At 37.4% G+C, this 20,783-nt stretch overlaps 5 protein-coding genes across 8 annotated transcripts; 3 read left to right on the top strand and 2 right to left on the bottom strand.

The window, feature by feature from the left end:
- Nucleotides 1-432: 432 nt before the first annotated feature.
- On the top strand, nucleotides 433-2,525 carry Hen1 (Hen1 methyltransferase). The gene is made up of 2 exons (XM_074250360.1): nucleotides 433-729; nucleotides 959-2,525. Exons 1-2 carry the CDS (start codon nucleotides 463-465, stop codon nucleotides 2,216-2,218), a joined length of 1,527 nt encoding a protein of 508 aa, XP_074106461.1. The 5' UTR covers nucleotides 433-462; the 3' UTR covers nucleotides 2,219-2,525.
- Nucleotides 2,521-5,212, bottom strand: Orion (chemokine-like protein orion). The gene is made up of 6 exons (XM_074250359.1): nucleotides 4,730-5,212; nucleotides 4,436-4,679; nucleotides 4,145-4,383; nucleotides 3,826-4,058; nucleotides 3,283-3,741; nucleotides 2,521-3,228 (listed from the first exon to the last, which is right to left on the bottom strand). The coding sequence occupies exons 1-6, from the start codon at nucleotides 5,135-5,137 to the stop codon at nucleotides 2,868-2,870; spliced, it is 1,944 nt and encodes a 647-aa protein (XP_074106460.1). The 5' UTR covers nucleotides 5,138-5,212; the 3' UTR covers nucleotides 2,521-2,867.
- A 35-nt stretch (nucleotides 5,213-5,247) lies between these two features.
- On the top strand, nucleotides 5,248-8,445 carry LOC141532148 (uncharacterized). Of its 2 annotated transcripts, XM_074250361.1 has the most exons (6): nucleotides 5,248-5,859; nucleotides 5,927-5,981; nucleotides 6,068-7,417; nucleotides 7,487-7,501; nucleotides 7,620-7,760; nucleotides 7,821-8,445. In XM_074250361.1, the coding sequence occupies exons 3-6, from the start codon at nucleotides 7,246-7,248 to the stop codon at nucleotides 7,937-7,939; spliced, it is 447 nt and encodes a 148-aa protein (XP_074106462.1). In that variant the 5' UTR covers nucleotides 5,248-5,859; nucleotides 5,927-5,981; nucleotides 6,068-7,245; the 3' UTR covers nucleotides 7,940-8,445. The 2 variants fall into 2 exon arrangements, with proteins under 2 accessions (XP_074106462.1, XP_074106463.1); XM_074250362.1 differs by having other exon boundaries at nucleotides 5,249-5,859; nucleotides 7,620-8,445.
- A 192-nt stretch (nucleotides 8,446-8,637) lies between these two features.
- Nucleotides 8,638-15,589, bottom strand: Gapcena (GTPase activating protein and centrosome-associated). 3 transcript variants are annotated; one of them, XM_074250354.1, is made up of 10 exons: nucleotides 15,386-15,589; nucleotides 14,870-15,054; nucleotides 13,570-14,439; nucleotides 12,365-13,017; nucleotides 11,659-12,181; nucleotides 11,391-11,565; nucleotides 10,055-10,245; nucleotides 9,370-9,429; nucleotides 9,104-9,295; nucleotides 8,638-8,931 (listed from the first exon to the last, which is right to left on the bottom strand). In XM_074250354.1, the coding sequence occupies exons 1-10, from the start codon at nucleotides 15,387-15,389 to the stop codon at nucleotides 8,716-8,718; spliced, it is 3,069 nt and encodes a 1,022-aa protein (XP_074106455.1). In that variant the 5' UTR covers nucleotides 15,390-15,589; the 3' UTR covers nucleotides 8,638-8,715. The 3 variants fall into 3 exon arrangements, with proteins under 3 accessions (XP_074106455.1, XP_074106457.1, XP_074106456.1); XM_074250356.1 differs by having other exon boundaries at nucleotides 14,870-15,086; XM_074250355.1 differs by having other exon boundaries at nucleotides 14,870-15,144.
- Nucleotides 15,590-15,974: 385 nt separating this feature from the next.
- Nucleotides 15,975-20,783, top strand: Pdzd8 (PDZ domain containing 8). Its single transcript, XM_074250358.1, has 7 exons — nucleotides 15,975-16,829; nucleotides 16,998-18,474; nucleotides 18,529-18,791; nucleotides 18,991-19,203; nucleotides 19,460-19,603; nucleotides 20,174-20,356; nucleotides 20,422-20,783. Exons 1-7 carry the CDS (start codon nucleotides 16,443-16,445, stop codon nucleotides 20,605-20,607), a joined length of 2,853 nt encoding a protein of 950 aa, XP_074106459.1. The 5' UTR covers nucleotides 15,975-16,442; the 3' UTR covers nucleotides 20,608-20,783.

A 20,783-nucleotide genomic window follows, 5' to 3' on the forward strand; every position in this document is an offset into this window, starting at 1 on the left:
GGGTTGATACCTTGGGGTTGATGCGCATGCGATGCGCAGACTGACACGCGGTCAGTTTTGTTTTAATCAGCGGTAAAAAATTTCCGATAGATTGAAAAAAAAAAAATTGATTAAAATTTTTACGACTTTGACTGATAATTAATTATTTTTATGTCTTCCCCGGCATTTTTATCATCTTCAGGGTCTCTACTTTAAGATACACTATGATTTTTTTTCGATAAGTTTTCAGTGCCCCTCAAAAACTCAAAAACCCGTTTTTTGCAAGTTTGAATAAAATTTTGAATAAAATTTAATTCCGACACTTTGCAAGAAAACTAGACGATGGCGCCATCTGGTGGGGATTATTATAACCTGGTAAGAACTAATAATTACTAATAAGGCACCGGAAAGTATTTATACATCCCTTATTGTTTGTTTATCGGAAAAAATTTAACCTAAAAATCCAGAAAAACAATTCGAAAGATGATAATATTATTTTTCCATGTGCTTTTTATTTTGACGCGTTATTTTAAGTGCAAAAGTCAGAAAATGGATAATAAATTAGTAGTTGAGAGTGATAATACTAGAAAGAATGAAGAAAAGACAATTGTCACGGAGAAATATATTGAAAATTGTTTTTACGATGACAACAATTGCCAAATTCGGTTCCATCCGCCGCTTTATGTTCAAAGGTACTGTGAAGTACAGAAAATTTTGAGCGATGATAAATTTAAGGGAAAGTTGCGCAAGGTAATTATTGATTTTTTTTTTTTTTTTTTTTTTTTTTTTGTAGAAAATTATATTTAAACGTTAAAAAAAATTATAATAATATTTAAATTTTATAATTATCTAAAAAAATTTATTCCTACAAAGAATTAATCAAATTTTTACAAAATATATTTTTATATAAAATTATATGCAACTTTGAATTTTACAAATAATTTTTTACCGCCTAAAAAATTATATTTACCCCCACCAGGTTGTCGAATTCGGGTGTTCGGAGCTAAGCTTGTTCGTCTATCTCAAGAAGATGCCGTCGGTGGAAGAATTGCTGTTCGTGGATATTGACAGAGACATCCTGGAGGGAAATAAGCGTAAGATCGAAGCGCTAAGCGCAGACTACCTGCACCTGCGCGAGCGCCCCCTGAACGTATTCGTTTACGAAGGCAGCATCGGCTCGAAAGACCGGCGCTTGGTGAACACTGACGCGGTGATTGCGATCGAGTTGATCGAGCACCTGTACCCGGAAACGCTCTCGAAGGTCCCTGAAGTGATCTTCGGGTTGATGAAGCCGCAGGTGACGATCATAACGACCCCGAACTCAGATTTTAATATTTTGTTTCCGAATTTTTCGGGGTCACGGCACCCGGACCACAAATTCGAGTGGTCCAGGTCAGAGTTCCAGACCTGGTGCTCCCAAGTGACCTCCAGGTTCCCGGATTACCTAGTGGAGTTCTCCGGCGTCGGAGAGGGTCCCCCGGGTTCGGAGCACCTCGGACCGTGTTCCCAGATTGGAATTTTTATAAAAAGCAGCTTTGTCTCCGGAGAAGACAAAGCTGCACCAGGAGTCGAGCTGGAGGACGTCTTCCAGTTGGTGCACGAGGAGCACTACCCGGTGCTGGTGGACAATCGCTCGGACGAGGACAAAATCTCAGACGAGGCGTCGTATTTCCTCCGGTGCTTCCACCTGAACAACAACCTGGACGAGATGCCCCTGAAGCGGCTCGCCGAGATCATGGAAACGAGCCTGGAGACCCTCAGGGACGTCCTGGAAGCCCGAGGGTGGGAGCTGCTCGACCGCGACTCGGGAGTCTTCGTGGTCTGCAAGCCTCTCAGCGTCGTCTCCGAGTTCGACCAGAATCTCTCGGACATGGACGTCGCTGACGACGTCGACGCGTCTTGGGACCAGGAGTGGAAACCCGGACCTGGACCCAGGTGCGACTGGCACCCCATTCCTGGCCCCGATCACCACGAGGCCGCCTCTCAAAAAATGACCTTGGATCTTGAGACTGACTCGGGATATCCTTGCACTTCCTCTATTGTTGACGTTACTCCCGAGAGTGAGATGTCCAGCATTGTAGATGACCTCGAAGACGCTCCGCCCAGGCAGGAACAAATTTTGGTGCAGGTTCACGTTGAAAATGGAGACCTGGCAAATAATAATAGAGACGACGAAGGCAATAATGTCCTGGCTCAGGAGGGCGATGATGGTGATTTTGAGAATGAAAATGTTTTTTAGTTTTTTAGTTTTTTAGAGAAACTAGTGTTTCAAATTTAAGTCCTAATTGGACTTAAATTAAAGCTTAATAAGGTTCATATTAACTAGTAGGACTAAAATTAAATTGTTAATTGTGATTATTTTTTTTAGTATTATTAGCTCTAAAACTCCCAGAAATACGGAAATCTTAATAATTCTTTTTTTATTACACTCGTTGATGGATCAAAATATTGATAATAATGGTACTATAGTAATTAAGTTGTGTATCAAGACTGAGTAACATATCTGTATTGATTACTATTTAAATAAATAAACCATTAATAAACAATATTTTATTTTATTTTATTTTATTTTATTACTTTTACAATTTTGTCAAAGTTTGAAAAGCAAAAAATTTGAAAAAAAAAAATTCTTCAAACTTTGACCATGAATTTAAAAATAAATAACTGATTATTTTTATGCTTTTAGAAGCCCAAAACTTTTTTTCCAATCGGAAATACATTATAAATTACTAATGCAAAAAATAAATTTACATTGGTTGCTTTACATTTATACTTACGAGATAAATAATATATTAGACTCTATCTAGTGGCGCCTTGGCAAACTAACAATAAAAAAAAATTCTAATATAGCTTAATTATGTTAAAACATTTTTTTGGATGACATTCTGTTACATATCCTTGACAGGAATCTCCCGAGGAAGCGGGCCATCAAAGTCCGGTTGATACTTGTCAAGGTCGTCCTGGCTCATTTTATTCTGGAAGAATCTTGAATAATCGTAGCCCTGTAACTTGAAGCCCAGGAACCCTCCGAAGCCTTTAGCGCGAGCGTAATAAAGCTCGAGGCCACTTAGAGGAGTTTTCTTATCAGAATAGGTGACATCCTGAAGTATGATGTAGGGAATAGTGTGCTGGGCCATGTCCAGATTGAACCCGGTAGTTTTGATCGTAATCTGGTCATTAGGATCGGACAGGACGGGATTTACCGGTGCTAAAATGGGATCGTCAGAAAAGCCCAAACCAATCTTGAACCTGAAACAAGCAACAAGTTAATTCCCAGCTCTGGGAGCCATTAATCAAATGTACCTCTCATTATCGTAGGAAGCTGGCTTCCGGGGGGAGTTTTCCCAGGTGATCCACTCGTGAGCCACATTCTCGTCCTCCAAGTTGATCGGTTCCTTCAGTTCACCCGTGTTGAAATCAAAAGGCCAGGACAGGATTTGAATTTGCACCGCATCTTCGTCTTGAGAATAAACCAGGGACGCTCCAACGATCACCTCGTTGAGAGGAGTCTTGACCTTGTCAAGATTGAAGGCCCTGCTGTCTCGATTGAAGATCTTGTAATCTAAATTGTCATAGAGCTGCTGCTTGCGCAGTCCTTTGCTCATTTGAAAGGTTCCAGTGCTCGGGTCGTAAGTGAACGTATTTAGTTTCTTCCACTTGGAAGTCCCGGGGACGATGTCTCCCAGCGGCCCCATCTTTGATTCCTCGATCTGAAGATGGAACACCTTGTTCTTCTCTTGGAACCGGAACCCTGTGACGACCCTGCAACAAAATATTCCCATTAACAGATGATCATCTGTCCGTTGATCATCAGCCAATCAGATTAAAATCATACCACCCACTTACATGTTGTTCTGAATGTCAGCAAACTGGGGAATCAAGCTTACGGTCCTTGTGGCCTTAGTATTCTTATCTTCTTCGGCGCAGATACACAAGCAAGTAAGACATGGCTTATTTATTATCCCTCCGCTATTTTCGATCTCACCTATTTTTCCCTTACAGGTACCATCATATTTTCCGTAGTACTTTTCGTTTTTTCTTGTCAGGATCCAGGGAAAACGCCGGTCTGCTGTCGGATTCTGAAACCCAGAGAGCATTTGAATGATAATAACGTGACGTTGACATCTAGAAAACTGAAAAAGATTAGCAATGTTCCTTAAATTACCAATTCGCAATACTTTGAATCCCCAACGTGAAAACAATCAAAGATTCTACCCAAGCACATTTTCCTGTGACAGTTGGTCGTCCATCCGTACCCATCCCGTCGCTGATAGCATTTGATTATCCTGAGGTCATCAAGTTCGTCACAAAACGAGCCGCAACTACCGTAGTCTGAATTGGTTGTGTGGCCGCTGTTAACGATCATCCCTTGAAAGAGGCCCAAGAACTCTCCAAAAGTCTTCCCTGAAACGATTGGCTGTCAACCTCTAGAAGACTCAAGAGCTTTTAAACTCACCTCTGACGTGTTCCGGAGGATCACACGTGAGAAAATTATCTAAAGTTGAAAAAAGTCCAAGCCTGCTGGTCAGGATATACTCTTCGGATTGCATCACCGCCTTAGCGACGGCCTTCTGGTTGTCATCCCCGGCCTTGAGGCCGAGGATAAAAGCTCTGAGCTCAGACAGAGCGACTACTTGGTGAATTTTTTTCAATCTAAGTTGGTCGGGAATCGTCAACTCACACATATTTGGCTTCTTCGCCTGCAAATCGTTAAAATTAGAAGGAGCAGAAACAGAAACAACCGTCTTACGTTAGCAATCGCCTCTGGAAGTCCCTTGATCGTTCCGTCTCCGACGTAATGCTCATAAAGATGATCACGAGTGTTCGCCAAAGCGGCTAGCTGGGTCTTGTCGTCGTCCCCGGGGTCTTTTCTGCCCAGGTCCTTCCAAGTTTGGTCAATTTTCTCTACCAGGTCCTTGAGCTTCTGGTAGTTTTCACCGTCTTGGTCAGTGTGTACCACCTGAAGCAGATACGTGTCGATTATTTCGGCGTAATTTTTTGTTCCTTCAATTTCTAGGTCGTTCAATTCATCAGCGGCTTCCGACAGTCGATTCCCTGCGCCCTTGATGAAGACCATCAGTTCATCAATATCAAATACGGCGCTAAGGTCGATTGAATGACCTAGGCCTACAATGCTCAGGAATATCAGCAAACGCATTTTTCGGTAGGATTTCTTCGATAAAACTGAATAATTTTACTTGTAGCTAAAAATTATCGAGCTAATTTTGTTATCGTCGCAACGGAGGCCAACTATTGCCACCGATTATTATAATTACTCTACTCTATATCTCATCGCAATTATCGTAATATCGCTTTCATAACTACTCAGTGTGCACGACACATCAATTATCAAAGGTAATTGTTTTGTTGTACTATTTTAATTCCAAAAAATTGGTTAAAGTTCTTAAAAAAAATCCAACAGGTGGCGCATAGTAGCTAAATTTCTCACTAGTAGAAACTTTATTCAGGATATAATTAAAGTTATATTATACTTAAAAAATGAATAACATTTTTTTAAATGCATTTCCGCGGGTAAATCCGATAGGTGGCGCATGGAAAGTATTTTTCTCGCTTTTAGAAACTTTAAATCAGACTATAAGCTTTTAAAAAAAAAAAAAAAAAAAAAAAAAAATTTTTTTGACGTAATTATCAATTATTGACCCAATGTCATAAAAGTAATAATTAATTTTCTACTTTTGGAATTTTTTTTTTATCTCAATTTTTTTTTTTTTTTTTATGTGTCCGGTCCCGCTAAATTGTATCTAAATTTATTTCTCGTCAACTATAAAATTCCGAAATTAAACACTATTACTCTATTGTATCAGCTCAACGATGAAAGCCTCAAAGATCTTATTAACCTTGATAGCGGTCTATTTTTTGGTAAGTCGAATTGTTTTTTTTACATTTTTTTAACTTGGTGCCAAAAAATATATTTGATTTCCTCTAGGTTCAATCCGAGGGCGACGAGGATAGCTTAAAAATCCACTCAGTCGGCTACCAAAGTACTGAAAATATAAGCCTGCCAATATTTTGCTTCTTAAAAGTCTCAAAAAGCGAATCAAAGGGCATTTATCCCTTTTTTTTGAAGGGAGTTCTGGGCATATATTATGACGGACACACTTTGCCATATATCAATGGAACCTTGAACCCCGAGGGCGGAGATCTCTGTTACACTCCAGGAATTGTAAAATCTGTGATCTGGAAATCTGTTCCACAAGATGTTTGGCTCTGTACCAGTTACGCAAGGCTACGAAATGCTGGATAGGTATTTGGAAGGAACTGCCGAGCATGATCCTCATTGCTCGCCTTCGAGGACATCAGTGTACGTAGATGGCGTCGCTATCATCTTCTGAGGGTCTAGCGGACTTGTTAAGAACCCGACACTTGTTGGATTAAATGAAGCCAATTTGGTCGGGATCAATGTTACCGGCAAGGGAATGTTGTAACTTATGGAACTGCGAAGACGGCGGCTTGTTATTTGACAACTGAGTTTGAGTATATTCTGGGAACTGGGTTCGTCAAAGTTAATAAAACTATTGATGTAATAATAGCCGATTAATCCTGAAATTTTTAATAATAAATTTATAAAACGAAATTTACAGCCAAAAAAATCCTTTTAATTTATATTTTAGAAATTAAAAGTCTAATAGCGAGAAGTTTAGCTAACATGCGCCACCTACTGTTGGATTATTATCTAACTATTTAAAAAAAAAATTTTTTTTTTAATTCGCGATGAAAAAAAAAAAAAACAAAACAAAACAATTATATTTTATAATTGTTCTAGTGCCGTGTGCAAAAAACGTATCCTTGATGGAGGTAAAATTATGATAACTGCGATGAATTTATTGCCAAAAGATAGTTGGGTGTAATTATAATAATTGCATTGAAGTTTGAGTCAATGAATATTTGGGTGCATGCCATTAAAATAATTAATGGCTAGTTGTCTTTGATCGCGATAACTCATGATTAACTCATGAATCAGTTTAGTTGAAAAACAATTCACCGAAATGCGTTATTTGCTGATATTCCTAAGCATTCTAGGCCTGGGTCACTCAATTGACCTAAGCGCCGTATTTTTGACATCGACGAGCTAATAAGCTTCATCAAGGGCGCAGGGAATCGACTTTCTGAAGCCGCTGATGATGAATTGAACGACGTATAAATCGATGGAACAAACAAGTACCCCGAAATAATCGATACACGTATCTGGTCCAAGTGCTGAACAGTGACGAAGACGACGAAAAGTAACGGAAGCTGAAGGACCTGATGGTGGAGAATATTGTTCAAGTTTGGGATGACCTGGGCACGAAAGACCCCGGGGAGGGTGACAAGACCCAGTTAGAGGATTTGGCGAATAAGACTCGTGACGAGCTGTATGATCATTTCGTCGGAAATGGAACCAGCGAAGGACTTCCAAAGGAGATTGCTTATATAAGAGGCTTGTTCTAGTATCTACTGGATTAATTTCAACAATTTTAACAATTTCAACAATTTCAACAATTTACAGGCGCAGGCGCCAAAGGTGTGCGACTTTGTAATGCCTGAGCAGCTTAGATTGAAGAAAATCCATCAAGCATCAAGCATCATGCTTGATGGATCAACTGCAGTTGTTCTTTCTGAGCTCTGAGCTTTTATTTTAGGAGTCAAAGCCGGAGATGACAGTCAGAAGGCCGTAGCTAAGGCAGTGATACAATCCGAAGAGTATATCCTGTCCAGCAGGTTTGGATTCGTGAAAACTGACGACAGATACCGCGCGTGCGATCCTACGGAACACATCAGAGGTGCACCTCATGAGTTTAAGCTTCTAAGTCTTCTAGATGCTGATAGCTAATCGTTTACAGGGAAAACTTTCGGGGAGTTTGTGGTCTTCGTTCAAGGGGTACACCTTAACGATCGCGACACACCCAATAACTATGGTTATCTGATCGAATACGGGGACTCTTGCGATTCCGCTTCCTAGGGAGATTCCTATCAAGGATATATAAACTTATGAGCTTTAATAAAGTTTCATTCAACCAAAAAAAAATTTTTTTTTCCGTACAACAATTATTTTAGAATTTTTTAATTTTTAGTTTATTAAGGCGCCACTAGGTGGCGTCTAGTATATTATTTTTCTCGCAAGTAGAATTATAAAGCAACAATTTTTGTTTTTTAAAACTTTTTAATTCTTAAAGATTCCGCTAGGTGACGTTTAGTTAATAATTTCTCTCACAAGTTCAAGGAACTAAATATTTAAATTTAAAATAAATAATTTTTTAATGAATTATTTTTATTTAATTATATTACATGGTCAATTGGACATACTAAATAGTAACAATTATCGTCTTATTATAATTATCATTATTATTAACCTTCTCAATGCTAATGGACTTGTTTGTTATTAATTATTAATATTATTAGTGTTAATATATATATCGCCAATAATTTTATAAATTCTGGAATGTTTTATAAAAAAATTTCCGTCATGGCTGAACTATTAAATTTATATATTTATAAATATATATATATATATATATATATATATATATATATATATATATATATATATATATATATATATATATATATATATATATATATATATATATAGGTTATGGCAACTCATATAAAAAATTACGTAAATAAAAACTTAAAAAAAAAAAAAACGTAACGAGTATGAAAATTTTCAAACACAGCCAATTTAACAAAAGGATACTTTAAATAATAAATTTATCTGATTAATAATAAATATAATAATTAAACAGCCTCTTTGATGCTGTCGCGAGATTGCGAGTGAATAACGTGGCGAATTTCCCCTCCGGGGGCGGACTCGCGCCTTGAAAGTGTCGCGTTAATTGCTTCTCGTTTGTTCGCGGCTTCTTTTATTGTCGAGAGGGTTTTGCTGAGCCACGGCCAGGAGTTCCGGGCCGCTTGGAGTTCCGAAGACGCTGCGTGGAGCTGGTGAGTCAAATCCTGGAAAAAAAAAAAAAAAAATTATTTTTATTTTATAATTATAAATTTTTCTGATTATAAATTAATTTTTTTTAATTTAGTTTTTGGAGACGCCGCTAGGTGGCGTCTACTATATTATTTTTCTCGCAAGTAAAAATGTAAAAAAAAAAATTTTTTTTAATTTTTTACCGACCTGATTTCTGCACTCTGCTTCAACGTGGGCGAGTTTCGTCTGAGCTAGCTCTAGTTCTAGTTCTCTGACCCGCTCCTGGGTCCGGTGCAGCATCGGGTCTGCTCGGGATTCTAGAGGGTGAGATATATCCGCGTATACCGCTGACGATTCCATTACTGTCGTTCGACAATTTGGACAATTTGAAATTTTGTTCTGAAATTTTTAATTAATTTTTTATTTATTTTATTTTTTTTTGGAAAGAATTGAGAAAAGATTTTAGTACTTACTCGTAAGTCACTTAATGCAGTCTTTGCAGCATTGTAGTCATCCTCCAAACGTTGGCAAATCTAAAAAAAAAAAAAAAAATAAATTTAGAAAAATTTTAACAGAAATGATAAATTTTGAACTTTGATAATTTTTATCTCGGTTCCTATCAGTGCTAAAAAAAAAACTTTTCCAATAAAAGTTGTAGCTTAAGTTCTCTTCTTTAAAATGACACTTTCATTCGGTTTCTTAATTTTGATTAGAAAACAAGTTATGAATTTTTTAAACTAAAAAAACCGGGAAATTTTTGAAAAAATTGGTTTTTTGGATTAGGGGCGCTGAAAACTTGGCGAAAAAAATTTTTTTTCGTAAAAAATTATATTGGTTCTCAAAGTTAGGACTTTAAGGATGATAAAAATGCCGGCAAAGACATAAAAATAATTAATTAACTATTTTTAATCTTTAATCAAAGTTTAAAAAAAATTTATTTTTCAAATTTCTGGTTTTTGAACTTTAACAATTTTTTATAAATAAATTATTGAGCTTAAAAAAAAAACTTTTGGGACAAAAGTTGTAGCTTAAAGTCTCTTCTTTGAGATAAAATTAATTCGGTTTCAAAATTTTCATTAGAAAAAAAGTTATGCTCATTAAAAGTGTAAAAACTAGAAAAAATAATTAGTCATTATTAGTTATAAAAATAAAACATACTTGTTTGTATTCATTGATAATAATAACACTCCTCCGACTCTCAGCGTCAGCTCTAGCGACTTCTCTCTGAAGCATCTCTTTGATCTGAATGAGCTCTAGATCCAGTCGCTGCTTCTCCTCTTCAGCTCTCGCAACCGCTCCGCGAAGTTGCTCCACCTCATTGCTGTACTCGTCCGCGTTTTCTTGGGCCTCTAAAAAAAAAAAAAACAATCAACACAATAAACACTAATGATAATAATAATTATTAAAAATTAGTCAAAAATTAAAGTACTTGGGAGCAACAAGTTCATTTTGGTAAAATTAATTAACTGAACTATTTATTAACAAACAAAAGTGACAGACTTTTGATACGTGCCAGCAATTACGACACACGATACGCTCTTGGCTCATTTTAAAACCACTTACTGTTTAGCTTGGTTGTCGAGTAGGCACGTCAGGAATGCGACCCAGGGAGGGGAGTAAGGGGCGTCACATATGCTTTATAATCAGCCACGTGTTTTTTTATCTCCCATACGAGGAACTGACAGTTTTGTTAACCATTTACTTTTTAATATTCTTGCTTTCTAATTTTACTCTCATTAAATTATTATTATTATTATTATTATTATTATTATTATTATTATTATTATTATTATTATCATTAATTAAATATATTTCCATCTGAATAAATATTTACTTAAATAATTAATTTTTATCTTGAAATAAATCAATAATTTATCATTTTTTTTTATTATATTTAATGAGTAGTAACGTAAAAATTTAATTTTTAGTCGCCTTACATTTGTACTTGCGAGAAAAAAAATCTACTAGGTGCCACCTAGTGGCGCTTTCAAGAACTAAATTTTTAAAAAAATTTAATTTATTAAAACAATTAATGCCAGTTTAAAAATAAATTTTAATTGCTGTACATTAGTACTTGCGAGAAAAAAAAATCTACGAGGCGCGACCTAGCGGCGCCTCCAATAACTAACATTTAAAAAAATTATAATATTATTTAATTGTGTCAAAAAAGAATTTAGGAGTTTGAAATTTCAAATTTTTTAATAAAATAAAAATTTTGAAAATTTCTAGCGGTACCATACACCAAGCAAGGATAAAAATAACAATTACAGTGCAATAAATCCAACTACTTTATTAATACAATTAAAATATACAATAAAGCATAGTTTGAAAAATTACAAAAAAAAAAAAAAAAAAAAAAAAAAAAAAATATTAACAACAAAATACGACTAGATGAATTTGGCAATATTTAAACAATCACATTTAAAATCATGCACCGGACGGACACAATTATACAAAAGTATAATTAATAATTATACATAGAAAATATAATTACCTTTTAGTGTCATAAATTCGGCCTCGTATTTATTTAATTTTTTAAGCGTTACGGAGCAAGCTAGTTTCATAACATATCTAGAGACTTCTTCGTTTCGGCATCGCTTTGGTAAATGGACCCGGAAATATTTCAATATACTTTCAAAATCCAGTTGAACTAGTTCTTTTTTACTCATCTGTAATTTTTAATTTTATATTTGAAAGAAAAAAAAAAAAATTATTTACAAGTCTAGATCCTTTGGGATTATTTTAGGATTAAAAGTACCTACCATGAGTAAAGCAATAGCAACTTGAAAAAGAGTATCAAGCCCCTGGAGAAGAAAGACATCGAGAATGTGAAAAACCAGGTACAACGGGAACCTGGCAGTAAATAAAGTGAGGAACCACTGAGCAGCGAACATGTGAGTCTCGACACCCCTGTCACAGAAGTGCTTGTAGAGCTCAGGTAGCTGGTCCTCCATGAGACGGTTCAGCTGGTAGAACCTCATGTGAAGATTATCAAACCGGTCCTTGTAGAGGTCCCTGAGCCCGTAGTCGTACATGAGCTTGACCAGAACGCAAAAGGCCTGCTCCTCGGGCATATGAAGCAGGAGACTTGCTACGAGGAAGCTCAGGCCCTGGCAATAGCCAACCTCTTCGTCGTAGACGGCGTAGGCCTTGCTGATGCGGTAGAGCGAGTCCTGCCCGAGTCCTCCGGTCTCCTTGAAGTAATCATGCGCTGGGAAGGTCCTGTTGATATCCCTGAGGATTACACCCTCGCAGGAGCTCTCCTTGGTGATCAGGACCCGGTACCTGTCATATATATTTTTTATATATTCATATATTTTAAAGATATAAGCTCATCTTGATAATATACTCATCAAGAGCTTTTATTTGAGTACCCACATGCATTTTTATATATTTTTCATATAAACATATATATAAAAATCAAAAAAAAATTGAAAATTCCCCCCCCCCCCAATTTCTACAATTTACCTGTCCATCATCTCCTGAGAGTTGTCACAGCAGGTGTCAGTCAGGCGCTGCCAGACTTCCCCGCGAAGAGCCTCGGGGATTCCCGCGCGGGTGAGCTTCACCAGGAGCTTCGGGCGGTGCTTCCCCGTCCAGGACTCCAAGACCTCGCTCCAGCTCGCGAGCTCGTCTGCGGAGCAGTCCTTGGAGACTTCTCCGGTCCCACTCAGCATTGGCTCGTCTCCGTCAGAGTCCGGGTCCTCTTTGGGGGTCAAAGTGTCGATGCTGGTCAGTGAAGAGGACCTGATCAGCGAGGCCAGGTTCAGAGCCAGATTCACCCGGTTCCTGTCCAACTCTCCGGAGGTCTCGATGCTCACCACCTCGTAGTGGACCTCCAGCTCCCCGGGGACCTCCTTGGAAGTCAGCTGGAACTGCTGCACTAGGTTCTTTCGCGAGAGGTACCAGAACCGGTAGTTCTGCGGGTACACTTTCGCTGATATCTCGATCACGAAACGAACTGGCTCCCGGATCCGACGGATCACCAGGTCCACGGCTACTGTCATGTTGATCTTGCTCTCCCGGGTCTCCGTGTTTAAAGTTTCCAGCGCCGGGTCCGACGGGTCCCAGCTTCCGGAGATGTTGTAGCTCTGACGGTCACCCAGAGGCTGGCTGTTACTCTGCAAGATTATTTATTATTATAACTTTTTTTTAAATCAATATTTTTTAACCGGATTTTTTTTTTATCTTATAAAAAATACATAAAGCTACAAATTTTGTTTCAAAATTTTTTTCTACGACCTATAATTAATTAGATAAAAATTATTAAACAATAATTTAACGATCAAAATTTCAAATTTTTTATATTTAAAAACTTTAATTGAAGATTAAAATTAAACAACTAATTATTTTTATGTCTTTTCCGGCATTTTTAGAATCCTTAAAGTCTCAACTTTAAGACCTACTATGATTTTTGACAAAAAAAAAAAAAAAAAAAAAAAAAAAAAAAAAAAAAAAATTTGGCCAAGTTTTCAGCGCCCTTAATTCAAAAAACCCATTTTTTCAAGAATTTTCCGAGGAGTTGAACTTAGAAGCTGTATAACTTTTTTTGTAATCAAAATTTTGGAACCGGATAAATTTTGTCGTAAAGAAGAGACAATAAGCTACAATTTTTGTTTGAAAAAAAATTTTTTTTAGGACCAACAGTTTTTGAAATAAAAAATAAAACGAACCTTCTTCTCGGTGTGCATCTCCAGAAGCCGCATGTCGCTGTGGCGAACATTTCTCCCGGGACTGACTAGTACCCCGAAGCAGCGCTCAACTTCGAGGATGATACCGCCTTCTTTGCTGGCGACCTGCTGGATACTCAAGAAAACCTGCTTGGCAACGTTGCTCCTTAATTTGAAGCAGCTCCTGTCTTTGGGAACAGTGTGGAACCCGCCGCGTCCGTCTTCTTCCTTGAGTTCCATGGTGACTTCAAAGATAAAGACCCTGGAGTTGGTCTTTTCATTGAGACTGGAGAAGTCACTGGGAGTGAGCGAGCTGGTGAGCGACTTGGGGATCCTCTGGAAGGCCTTTGCGAAACAAGAAGACACCTGACCGACGGCTTCGGGAATGTCGCAGCGAAACACGTGGCACTGGAAGATGGCGGACTCCAGAGTGTCGCCGTGGGACCAAGTGAAGGCGAAGCACGCCGAGCAGGGCCCGGTGCAGTCTCCTCTCACGTAGAACAGGATCCGCTGGACTTCGTAGGACGCCATTGGTTGGTGAGTGCTCGCGTCTCTCAGTACCACCGATCCTGAGGAACTGCTCGGGATTGAGACAGACACCTTGATCTCCAAGCACTGCGTCAGTTCCGCTGACAAGATCGCCATGTTTCGCTGGATCTCCGTCTCTGATTTTGGAGCGTTTATCGCCGCCGCGCCCAGGTAAGTCACCCCGCTGAAGACTGTGCAGTCCTCCGTGGTCTCCTCGTAATCTTCGGGCTTCATCTCGTCGGTCTTCTCCGGGAGCAGGTCGTAGAATTTGCTGTGGCCTACTTTTGTAACCTGCGTCGGGATCACTTCAGATTCTGGACTCTCCATTTTTTCTTCTGTCAGCACCTGATTCAGTTTTTTTAATTATTTTTTTTTGCTGTACGCTTGTACTTGCGGAAAAAATTATATACCAAATGCCATCTAGTGGCGCTTTTAAAAACTAAATTAAAAAATTACTATTTTTATATTATAAAAAAACTAGCAATGTTGCAATTACAAAAAAACTATTTGAAAAAAATTGCATTTTTTAATTTCATTAAATTTGTAAATATCAATAATTTTTTTTCATTAAATAATTCATAAAAATATTTTTTTCAATTATCAAACGTCTGCTAAATTAATTTTTTTTTTAATAATTCTTGATTAATTGTAATTTAAAACATCTGAGTGAATTTTTTAGCTTAAAAATGATTCAAATTTTTATAAAAAATTTTCAAACCTAAAAGTAAGGTTAAGATTTAAAAAAAAAAAAAAAAAAAAAAATGAAATTAAATACCTCGCGTAAATTATTCTGAAGGTCTTCTAAATTGCCATTATTAGGAATCTTAAGCATGGGTGGCTGAGGCTCGAGAATGGCATTAGGAGATGGCTTAGAGTCTTTCTCGTTAACAAATTCGTACTCGTCGCTCGTTGCTACCGATTCCAGTGACTTAACGCTCAAGCTATCCTCCATAACTGAGCCTGGAGACGGAGATTCAGAGATTCAGACACTTCTGAGACATTATTTGAGGTGATATTATTACGTATGTTAATATCCAGCATCATGACACTCTAGGCACGTCAATAATTATCAATATGTCGTCACATATAAATTAATTCAAACTTAATCACTATTTCTATTATTGCAATAAAAATAATTATAATTAAATTAATTATAAAAAAAAAAAAAAAAATTTGTTCCAAAAAATTATTTTTCATTTTAAAATTTCAATTTTTTCAATAATTTATTTTTTTTACAAATTATAATTAATTTTAATTATAATTATATAAATTTTAATTTGTCAATACTTACTCATAAATCACCTGGATAGTGCAAGCGAATCATCATTTTGTAAAATCGATCCAACTTTTTATCTTTTACAACTTTTATTGTTTTATTATCCCTCTTGACTTTACACAATTACATTTTATTATTATTATTATTATTGGTGTTATTGTTAATAATTGTAAATGTTTTATTATTTATTTATTTTTTTTTTTTTTTTTTTTTTTTTTTTTTTTTGGAGTTATCAAGCCCAGACTGGCCTTCTAATCACAGTTGGGAGATTCAGGGAGTTTTTTTTAGAAAACACTAGCGTCGGCGGCCATTTGTCGGTTGTTGTCAAAACCGGAATCCGCCATTTTTGTTGTTTAAATTTACTTATTTTTTTTATTCAAAATTGAAATATTATTAATAATTTTTTTTTTTTTTTTTTTTTTTTTTTTTTTAGGGGATATTTATTTATTTTTAAAGTAAAATTCTGGAATTTCCGTGAAAATTTGGAGGGAAATTTGAATTTAGAAATAGCGCGAAATTTGAATTTTTTCTAAATATTAAAGCAATATTTTTTTTTTTTATAAATGTGAGGGAAAATTTTAAAATTTATGAAGTTTAAAGAAATAAAATTTTCCGGTCTCTTGGAAATTTTATTTAAAAATTAAAAGAAAATTTTCCAACCAATGAAAACTCGGAAAATTCAATAAAAATTTTTTGGAAAATCTTGAGAAAATTTTTAAATAATAAAATGAATTTTATTTTAGATAAAATAAAATTTCCAACATTTCATGAAAATTCGGAAAAGTCGGAAAATGCAACGAAATACCTAATACCGATAAAATTATTCCCTGTTTTACTTTAAGAGGCTTCCGATTGAAAATGGCGGAAAAATCAATACAGTGTCTAATACAATAAATATACAATTACCCCCGAAAATTTTTTACGAAAGTATCTAGTCACTAGTCCAAAGTTTAGTTAACATTATCAAGCATGTTAATTATCACTAATTAAACCGATAAATTAAATACCAAGAAAATATTTCCCGGAAAATAAAAATGTATTTAAATAAGTAATTAAATGTTGTCCTACTACTATGGATTTTTTCCTAATGCTAATTTTGGCTGTGATCATATTTTCATGTGGCGTAATATGTACCCTGGTGATCGAGTTTTATTTAGTGAAAAAGTACTTCGAGTCCGGACCGGAGTCAAAGTCTCCGGAGAAGCCAACCAAGTGCTATGGAAAGGCCGAATTACCTGACCAGCTCCTGGAGTCGATCGACGAGCTTAAGGAGAAGTCGCGAGGGCACTACCCGTCCCAGGGTAACGAGAACCTGGCGATTAACCTGACCCTGCAGTTTCTCTTCAACGAGCTGAAGAACGCCGAGCGGTTCAGGTTGTGGCTCACCAGGAAGCTCAACAACGAGTTCAAAGAACTGCTCACGCAAAGTACAACCAGGAGAGTTTTCGACAGTGTCCAGGTAGGTTTGCACTAGGTTGATTATCTCGAAAAGCGCCTGGAGTATTTCGACGTCCAGGTACTTATCTTGTAGGAAATTCAATGGGCTACAATTTTTGTCTCTTAGTCTTTTTCCGTAGGACGCTTTGCTTCAGGAGTTACAGAAGTTTAAAAAAAAATTTATTTTTAGCTTCGTGACCTGTACCTGGGGAGCCAATTTCCGACAATCAAGGGCTTGGAGGTGGCAGACGCAGTGATTGACAAGGACACTGGTCTGCTGGAGACCCTAGACCTGGCCCTGGACCTTCACTACTCCGGGAACTTCCAGTTGTCGATAGACGTCAAGATGTTCCGAGGCAGAACCGCGAACTTGTCCCTGCAAGTGAAACAAATCACGGGAAAAGCTCGTCTGCAATTCACCAGGATTCCGTACACTCATTGGTCCCTGAGCTTCTACACGGAACCGATCCTGGAGCTGGGGGTCCAGAGCCACTTTCAAGGACGTCAGCTGAAGCCCCAGATCGTTGCACCGATTATAACTCAGATCCGTCGAGCGATTCAGAGGAAGCACACTCTCCCCCAGTACAAGATGCGCTACAAGCCGTTCTTCCGTCGGCTCAACGACGAGGACATCGACCTGGCTGAAGTGTGTGCTCAGTTGACTCCAGGGCAGCTAGACGTCGTCCTCGTGGAGGTTAGTCGCCTGAACCTGGCTCAGAGTAATCTTTCTCTGGAGGATTTGTCGCTGATCGAGGTCTACTGCACCGTCAACGTAGATTCTACACCCTGGGTCTACCTGACCCAGTACAACGGCGTACCCTACATGGTTCTCGACCTTATAATAAGCAAGACCAACAATCACCAGCTCGGCGTCGTCTTCAAGCAGGAAACAATCCCCGAAATTGGTCAGAACTGCGTTGTAGTTGAAACTATCGTCGCAGGAAGCGCTGCGGGGATCGCAGAAATGCACAAGGGTGACATCTTGGTGTCCGTCGACGGCAAAAAGGTCGGGAACATGAATCAGGTTGGTAAATTGGTCAAAAATGCTGCTCAGAGAAGGTTTGTTATTCGCGTGGAGCGAAAATACACGAAAAATGACGAAGAAACTGCTGCGCATGCGCAAGGACAGTTCCACGCTGCGCAGAGCCCGTTACAGGAGTCTACGCATGCGCAAGGACTGTTCCATAATTCGAAAGGCAAATACGAGCCTCAAATTAAGTTTTCGGAGCTTAAAGACCATCATTCAGACAATGAGGTCCCCAGTTCCGGGGAAAGTGGGATAAAATTGTTCCGTCGGCGCAAGAGCAGCGTGCATGTACCTGAAGATTCCTTTGAGCACCTGACTAGGAGAATTTCGACGATCAGTAACCTGTCCTCGGGGTCGAGTAACGCCTGGGCTGATGAACTAACGATCAACGACCTGACCTCGATGACCAAGGAGAAGGTCTACGCGTCGACGATAACCTTCGAAGAGTCCAGGACCTATCAGATTGATTCAGAGTTCCTGTATCTGAATGTCGGCGTTTGGGCGAGACTCAGGGGCGGGGAATTTGCTCCCAAGATTCTTGGGTACCTCAATGTTCCTATCAAACTTGTTTTAAGTCAGTGTTCCACGTCGACTACTGGGTTCTACTTGAAACCTCATCCCCTACTTCCACCTGATACAGGTGAGTCAATTTTTCAGTTGAGAAGTTTGAAAGTAATTGGAACTGTTCTTTCAGCTTCGTTCACCTCACTCAATTCTAAACTTCAAGGCTACTCAGGGTTTGATCCAAGTTTGTGTTACGGAGACATTTTATTGTCATACAGATGGACGTCTAATCAAACAAAGCGTCGCAATGCCAGTGGCGACTCAACTAAAAGAGAGGAAGTTAATAAAAGTTCCCCGGTTGTTGCTGGGGGTGATGCTGGGGAAAAGAAATTGCATGATTTTATTCGTACGCACTTTCATCGAGCTACTCATTGTGATTTTTGTTCTAAAAAGGTAAATTTTGTGTTAAAAATTGTAAAAATAATTGAAAAAGTATTAAAAAATTCTACTGCGCATGCGCAATGACTGTTCCAAGCTGCGCAAAGGCTGTTCTGAGCTATTACGCGTGCGCAAAGACTGTTCCAAGCTACAATTCTTTACTTTGAAGGTTTCTAAATGAAAAAAATCATTATAATTTTGTAAATTTTAACAGATATGGTTAAAAGATGCAATTCAATGCCGAGATTGCGGGATGGTGTGTCACAAAAAATGTCAAGCGCGTTGTCAAAGTACAACATCCTGCGGAGCAGAAAGTCTGACGAGCCTGGCGTTCGAAGTCGAAGAACTAACAGATGGCTCCACTAGTTCCTCACTGGGAGACGTCAATCCTGAAATATCGCTGACCGGGTGTGAAGAAAACGTTCAGGTATACTTCGGGGTCACCAACAACAACTCATAGTACAAACTTCCATTTTTTAATTTAATTTTTTTTTCGCTTTGTTTTTATTTTTTTAATCAGCCTAGATTTATTATAATTACGTTTGTAAGAAGATAATAAAATATCGAGACTACTTATCTGGCTTTGATTTTTGTAGGTTATTATATATTCATTGTAATTCGCTGATTATTCATTAATTTTAAAGAGCATTTATTTAGATACAGACAAATTAATTACCATTTAGGGGGTGGCTGTCAAGGCCAGTGCTATTGCTAACTCCTTGCTGGGGCTTAAGAAAGCTGGAAGTACTAGTAACTTGGCGCCACCTACGTCTTCTGGTGGTAGCGGATCAAGAAGCTTACCTCCCAGTCCTTGTTCCAGTCGAAAAGTGAGTTTTATACTAAATTTTTATTCGAGTAGACTTAAAAGAGCTATAACATTTGAACTAATTAAAATTTTTGAACCGGACAAATTTTGTTTTAAAGAAGAGACTTTTTACAACAACTTTTGTTTCAAAAGTTTTTTTTTTTTTTAGGACCAATAGGAACTGAGATAAAAATTTTTTAAAATGAATCGTTAGTTCAAAATTTCAAATTTTACAATTTTTTAAACTTTGATTAAGGATTAAAATTAGACAAATAATTATTTTTATTTCTTTGCCGGCATTTTTAGAATCCTTAAACCCTCAGCTTTAAAATGTACTATGGCTTTTTTGAAAAAAAAATTTTTTTAATAAAGTTTTCAGCGCCCCCAACTCAAAAAATGTGTTTTTTCAAAAATTTACCACGTTTTTAATCTTTAAAAGCCCATAACTTTTTTTTTAATTAAAATTTTGGAACTGGATAAATTTTAGGTAAAAGAAGCGACTTGTTGCTACAACTTTTGTCCTAAAAATTTTTTTCTAAACTCAATAGTTTATTAAATAAAAATTCCAAAAGTCAAAATTTGAATTTTCTAGAGTTCACTGGTCGGGGGCTTAGGAATCAGCCCAGACTTGCTAGAAGGCGCAGAACCCAGCGTAGCCAGCCCTTTGGTGGCTGGAGAACTGAACGAGGGTCTAATGTCTCATGCCAAAGAAACCGGTAAATTTTTGTACCGCGACCTGGAGCCAAATGACCGAATTGAGAAGATCAATTTTATGGTAAGAATTTTTTAAAATAAATTTTGATTAATTGTAATTATAAAAATTGATAATTTTGGTTCCAGATGGGAAAATTAAAGGCGGCCTTAGACGTCGAGTCAAGCTCGCGTTTGGAACTGTCGCAATCGGGTAACTCAGACAGCGCGAAACTGATAGCTCAGAGTGATTTACGCGTTCAAGCGCTGTCAGTTCTTTTGCTCCACTATTGTGCGGGCCTACAACATGCACAAGAGTTCAAACAAACGGCCTAATCGTTGCTTTAGCGTCAATTTAAACAAAATTATAAGGTCAATTGCAATTAATAAGAAAACAAAACATAATAACTATAACTGCACCAAAGAACACCAATATAAGCTTTATTTATTATATTGTCTTCTGTTTTGCACAGTGTATATTATATCGATGTTGTCAAATATATATATATATA

This window comes from Cotesia typhae, unplaced genomic scaffold, assembly GCF_013202065.1.
Source record: "Cotesia typhae breed Kobodo isofemale line unplaced genomic scaffold, CoteBio_Ctyphae contig_59, whole genome shotgun sequence".
Lineage (NCBI taxonomy): Eukaryota > Metazoa > Arthropoda > Insecta > Hymenoptera > Braconidae > Cotesia > Cotesia typhae.